General features: G+C 41.0%; 1 protein-coding gene across 1 annotated transcript; it reads right to left on the reverse strand.

Moving 5' to 3' along the window:
* Window positions 1–1,050: 1,050 nt before the first annotated feature.
* On the reverse strand, window positions 1,051–6,341 carry LOC106867768 (craniofacial development protein 2-like). The gene is made up of 3 exons (XM_014912748.1): window positions 5,728–6,341; window positions 4,448–4,541; window positions 1,051–1,353 (listed from the first exon to the last, which is right to left on the reverse strand). The coding sequence occupies exons 1-3, from the start codon at window positions 6,339–6,341 to the stop codon at window positions 1,051–1,053; spliced, it is 1,011 nt and encodes a 336-aa protein (XP_014768234.1).
* Window positions 6,342–6,985: the final 644 nt, after the last annotated feature.

Here is a 6,985-nt window from a genome sequence, read left to right on the forward strand (position 1 = left end):
ATATATACCTGGTGTATCAGCAAAATTGTCCAAATTTTAGATTCAGCTTTGAACCTTTGTATTTCAGGAATGCTTAAAAATGATTTTATGGAATTTTCAAAGGTTTTTCCAACACTATTGGACTTTACTCTGAGCAAGATAAAATGTTGATTAATCTTCAAGCTTACCAGAAGAATCGTGATGAAGTTGACCATGGACGAAAATGACACTTTCAGAAATAATTAACCATAGTTCATAGTGAGAACTAATAAAGGATTGGAATAAGGTTCGAATGGAAGCTTAAAGTTTTATTTCAAAGTGCCAGAGACAATTCTGGCCGAAATTTTATCTGTTAGGCGTCAAGAGTTGCTTCTCTTTTGGCAATAACTTCTTCGACCCTCTTCTTGACTGCACCATGAGCTTTCTTAATGAATTCCTCATCAATGACTTTTTCCAAAGTCCTACAAATAGAGTCTTTGAGGGCTTGCAGGTTACTGTGGGGCTTCTCTCATGCTTTTCTGACCAGTTCATTCCAGATGCTGAAGTCTAAAGGGTTCAAATCAGGTGACGAAGGAGGCCAAGTGTCCTTATTGTTCCCAAACTCAACCCTGAAAAAATTCTGCACCACTGCACTTGTGTGACAAGGAGCCCTATCTGGAACGTAAACTCGAAGTTCTTAGCAATCTCGTTGGGGTTTCCCTCGTCTCTCGCCTCAGGATATTCAGAAACAATCCCGGTCTTTACATCTTTCAAAATCTGAACATAACAAATTCTTGTCAGTCTTCTCAAACTTGATCAATGGCATCTTGTTGCCATCATAGGCCACACAGGCGAAAATCATCACCCTGGCAGGGTTTTTGCACCTGAAAATGATATTTTTGTCTCTCTCGTGAGGAGGTGAAGCCAGAACGCAGTTGTTGCGTCTGTTTGTGCGCGTATCTTGGGTGAAATTCTCCTTATCTGTGTAGAAGATCACTCCAGCATTATGCTTCACTTTATTCATGATGGTCTTAACGCTCTCCAACCTTCTATCCTCTTATCCAGGAGTAACAAGGAACTTCACGGATCTCACTACGATTTCATTTCCAAGTCTTCTGTCACCGTTCTTGAAACTTTCATAGCCGAAACTTCTCTCTTATGTGCCAAACGTCTTATGGATTGAGTTGGATCTCTTCTGATGGATCTCTTCAACTCCAGATTCAAATGATGATCCCTCTTGCGGTTATGACCTCCTGATCCAGTTTTCCTTTCCACTATTTCCTCTTTCTTAAACCTATTCACAATTCTCTTTATGGTTCTTGAAAGGACTTTGAAAATGGAAGCTAGATCAATGATTCTTACAAAAACTGGTGTCATTATGGCCAGATGTCTTTCCTGGAAAAATGGAAAATTGCAAATCGATTTGTTTATTGGTTTTAAGAAATTTTAAGAATTTGGGAGCGTGACAATTTTACTGTTACACTCGGTATATACACGATGGATTCTCTCGTCGTGAGCGACAAATGAAGGTTCAGTGAAATAAAGCGGTAATCATATTCTATAGACACTAATGTGTCTCTTGAGACCTGCTGGTGCCTTGCAAGCCTTTTGGCAAAGAGAACAAGCAGAAGACTCAGTTTGCTCAAGTGCTTGTGGATTACTTACTATGTTTTCTTGAGTAGACGGCAAGGCATGTTTTGCTTCGTGTCACAAAACCAAAATGTCAGGTAAGGTTTCCATTTAGAGGAGCAGCATTTTGCCAGCGTGCTACCATGCTTGGTTGACTTTGCTCAAATCTTTGAACTAAGGAGTAGCAGGACTGGTGCTAGGTCCTGCGTTCTGATGTTTGTTTTCCCAGGAAGAAAAAAATGCATCGGTTCATTTTGTCTTGTAACTTGTCCTTAAAGCGCAAGAGTGGCCGTCCAACTGACCTTCCTGTTGGGAGTTAGTCAAAGTGAAGTTACTTTGGGATTCTGATATCATTTGATAAGGATAGTTTCAATACCTGATATGCTGCATTTTGTTAGCATCTCACTGTGACGAATATGGACATTCGGTTATATGTTGGAGGTAGTACGCATGCACTGTATATAAAAAGCGTCAAGCTGGTTAATGTGCTTTCGGTACAGGGTCCAAGATTCAGCACCATAAAGCAATGATGTCAAAACCACCGACTTATACTCATCGACTTTCACCTTCAACGATATGTCGTGGCTGTTCCAAAGGCTGTGATAAACCTTTTAGCTGGAAGGGAGTGTCTCTGGCCCTTTAAATACAAATTCTTGCTTCTCATGAGTTGCATATAAAACGGTGGAAATAATACCGGAAACGAGCATTCAAGTAACAGTGACACTTTATTCTTCAGCTAAATAAAATTATACAGCGGACCAGATTAATGCATCACGAAGTTGTCTGTAGAAAATCAACTCAGTCGAACTTGGTTACATGTGCTTCAACAGGAACAAAAATAATGCAGCAAAACTTCCTGAAAACAAACTCGCCCCTCTCCTGCTTTCTCTCACCTCATTGCCCATAATGATTTTACAGCGCTATTTATAAGCAAAAAGAGACTCAGACAAGCATTTAGAATATGCCGCTTTTGGTTATCTATTGCGCAACGTAATTGGGTACGAACTCCGTATACCGCATAAAACTATTAGGTTGCTCCAAAAATAAAGGCCAATTTCAGAAGCATAATTTTATTCTGGAAAAATTAACAATAGAAATGTTTTGATTAGTCAAAGTATGAGCCGTGAACATCTCTGCATCTCTGCCATTGATCAAACGAGATTATTTATGCCTTGTTGATAAAAATTTATTGGCTTTGATGCTGAGAAATCTTTGAAAGCTAATTCCACCTCTGGTTTGGACCTGAAAGTTTTATCACTTAAAAATGTTTTAAATGCTTTAAAAAATGGTAGTCAGGAGAATATGGTAAAGTCTTGTATCCCAAGTCTGTGAGTTTCTATAGCGTTGTAGTGGATATGTATCCTGTCGTAGTGAGTTGGTCTGTTGGGTTTGAATAAACTGCAGAGACTCGGTAATCGGAGTATAATTTCATTTATTTAGGATGATACTGCGTTGATCAGACATCGAAACATATCACTACATTACAAACGTGTATAACTAGCTACGAGTTATATGTGGAGAAAGCATGTATTTGATTCAGCTTGGTTGATAGCAGTGAAAATCGCTGTTCTGGGTTGTTGCATATCTTGGCTGAGCTGATAGCAATTTAAATTAGTACATGCGAGTATCTTGGCTGAGTTGATAGCAGTTAAAACCGCTTTTCGTACGTTCGGGTCAGAAACTAGATTCAGACTGGTCATCTATTGTTCTGTAGTGAAACTACCTATCTCACGGTTATTTATGTACAAATGCGAACGTAGCAGGTAACAACTCTTTCCCGCCTTGCTGTGTCATCACCTGACTAACTTTTATTTTCGCGGCATTTGCCTCCAGTCCGCTCGCGCCAGGACGCAAACCGACCAACCGTAGCCACTAATAAGGTCACATGAGAGAGTGTTTTTCTGATGATTTCTGGAGCCTATCTGTACCTATAAATAGCCTAAATTATCCGCGCCAATTCGTCGCGGCTTCAGATCCTCACAGATCTGGTCGTTGACCACACACGTAACACAGCCAGCCAGTTTCCAGCGACGACATCAACAGCATCGTTCAACTGTTTACTACAATCCAACGTCGCCAGCGTCAACACGACTCTACGTACACAAGCTACCAAACAGCAACCGCAGCTTCTTTTCTCAACCCTGTTGTGTGAATTGTTCACCACGAAATAACAGCCAGAATTCGACACCTGCGAGAACCCATCTGTATCAAGAATCCGGCCCGGCATTGAAGCCTCAACTGCACGACAAGTCACTTAGATCTGCCTCAACCTTAACCTCTTATATACAGACAATCTAACTACTGTGTACCTTAACAGATCTGGTATATTCTTATCCGTGTTACTGACTCTTATCTATACTCTGTATCTCTTGCATTCACATACATATATTTGTACACATACACTATTTTGTTTACATGACGGCCTGTCTTATATTGTGTTTTAATATGTCGCATTCACACTCACACACAGACATACAGTTTAATGCTCCAATAAATCTTACTGTTATTCATCTTTATCGGTTGCGTTTCTATCTTTTCCTTACTGGCACTTCTTCGTATTTCACATGCGAATTCTCTATGTTATAGTATTATAACATATCTCATATATTTTGTGTCGACCGTGCGACGCGTTAAAAAGGAGCCTGTTTTCCATTCGTCACCATTTCTCCTTTGGTTCCCACGGTCGTCTACGGTTCCCTGTGCTGTATTTATAGTCAGCAGTGAGGTAGACGATCTATTTTTAGCTATGATGAAATCTTAACTAACTCAATCTAAGGTTATAAGGTGTCCGTTACAGCGTCATTCTTGCAACATGTGGCTTTGCATTATCGTGGAGTAGAATTGGTCTACGCTGATTCACCAATGCAGATCTCAATTTTTGCAAGTGAGCATGCATTTCAGCGAGTTGATTGCAGTGAACCTTGACTGTTATGATCTGTTTGGCTTCCAGAAATCTGTAATGGACAACACCAATTGCAGACAACCAGACTGTCACCATAATCTTTTGCTGATGTAACTTTGGCTTTGGGAAATGTTTGGAGGACTCATCACGATTAAGCATTTGACCTGGTCATTTACGGTTATAAAGGATCTCCTTTTCGTCATAAGTGACTATTCAGTCAAAGAAAGGTTCATTGGTGTTTCGCAGAAATGGCATCGAGCACACTTCAAAACGCCGAACTTTTTGAATTTTCATTGAGCTTATGCAGTTCCTAATTTATCGAGCATTTTCACCTTACCGATCTTCAGCAGATTGCGTGAGACCGTTGCAATACTGACACCAAGTGCCTGAGAAATTTCGCTGACACTTTGACGTGGGTTTTGTTCAGCAATTGCTTTCAATTGTTCATTGTCAAGACTGCATGACCGTCCTCTACTTTCTTCATCTTCAAGGCTCTCATCACCACTACAGATGAGTGTGTGGTGAGAACAACAGCCTGGTATACCTTGATCTTTGTCATGATGGTGATCCCTCTCCTGTTCCAGACAGTCTTGCGTAGCCTGCCGAAGGCAGTGCTTGCCTTGGCGTGTCTGGCGTTGATTTCGTCATCGACGACAAGATTTCTAGAGAGTGTTCTGCCAAGGTAGGTGAACTTGTCCACCGCGTTCAGTCGCTGCCTGTTGATGATGATGTTGGGTTCAACGTAGGGCTTGGTTGGAGCTGGCTGATACATTACCTCAGTCTTTTTTGTATTGATAGTAAGGCCAAAGTTGTTGCAGCTGCCAGAGAACAAGTAAATGCTGTGCTGCATGTTGGACTCAGTGGCAGCATTGAGAGCGCAGTCATCGCCGATGACTGCGCCCTGTTCGCCGATCAAAAGATTATCCTCGTTTGAAAGTATGGAAGTTGAGCCACCAGACAGAGGTTCAAAAACACCCTTTAAATTCTGATAGAATGACTTGAAGTTACATCTGTCCGCAGCGTCCTGCAACTCTTCTGCCTTCTTTCGTCACCATGTCTGTTTCATTTGCTTCAGTTGGGATTGGCATGTATTTCTGGCCTTTTTGAACTCGTTGCTTTTTGTGACATTATTTTTGTTTGACGATCATTGATAGTGGCACTTGTGCATATTGTCCAAAAGAGGAGAGATGTTTGAATCATTTGAGTCGAGTCAATCTTGGTGCTTCCTCTTAACATACCCGAGTATTTCACAAAATAACTCAAATACAGTATTTTTAAAAGCAGACCACGCTGATTCAATATCTGTATTATCTAAGATGCCAGCAGGTTTGTCGTCACAAGTTGTTTGAAATGAGGATAAATTATCATTGTTCCTCAGCTTTCTCACATCTACTTTTCGGATTGATCGAGTGTGGTTATTACGAATAGGATTGCGAATAGTAAAATTCACCTTTGATCGTATCAGTCTATGATCAGACCGACGCTCCCCAATGGACAAAGAACGTGTTACTTGGACATCTTCCCTCATAGAAGACCTCACAATTATGTAATCAGTGAAGTGATACTGGTTGCATCGGAGATGCTTCCAGGTAGTTTTGTGGTGGTTGGGGAGTTGGAAAATAGTATTGATAATCAAAATTCCATACTCACAGCAAAGCGATAGCAGCAGGCGGCCGTTTAAGTTTGCCTTGTCAACCCCATGCTTCCCTATTACGTCATACCATATGGATGTATCGTAACCTACGCGTGCATTGAAATTACCAAGGGGAGGTCTAACATGGATGGACACACCTCTCAACTGGCTACGTAGCTCAGAGTAGAACTGCTTTTTGACTACTTCGTTTGAGTTCATGGTTGGAGCATAGCAGCTGAAAATAGTTGCATATTTATTCTTGCTAATGCAGATACGGAATTACATGAGGTTTTCACTAATGCCATTCTAAACGTTTCACCAAGTCATTCTGAATAGCAAACCTAGCACCTTCCTCTTTCGTTATTTCCCGAAGCTTACCCATCCAGAAAAAAAGTGTATCCACCATCAACTTCCTGTAGCTGACCACAGTCCGTTAGTCTGGTTTCAGAAAGAGCTGCTATTCCAAAGTTTTTCTTTTCAAGACACGGACAACCAAAGCAGCCCTACGTTCTATGTTTATCTTGCTGTCCTGAAGAGTTCGCACATTCTAAGATGCAATGAAAAGGTTTTTCTTTTTCGATTTGCTTAATTTTCTAGTGCAGGTTTGGATGCCCAGTCATTTGCAGCTAATGACAAGAAGCAATGTGGGTAATCAATTTTTAGACCGCATTTTCTTGACACCCTCCTCCATGGGAGGATAGCAATGCAATCCTAAACAGGGCTGCTTTGTTGTGAAAGGAGGTCACGAATTACACAATTATTCGTAGATGTTGTGTATAGCGGTCATCTGCTTTTCACCACCTGTGTACGAAGTTCAAGCTAAGAACTTCCAGTGACATCTTTCACCTGTTCCCATTGCTATC

This window comes from Octopus bimaculoides, chromosome 7, assembly GCF_001194135.2.
Source record: "Octopus bimaculoides isolate UCB-OBI-ISO-001 chromosome 7, ASM119413v2, whole genome shotgun sequence".
Classification (NCBI taxonomy): Eukaryota; Metazoa; Mollusca; class Cephalopoda; order Octopoda; family Octopodidae; genus Octopus; species Octopus bimaculoides.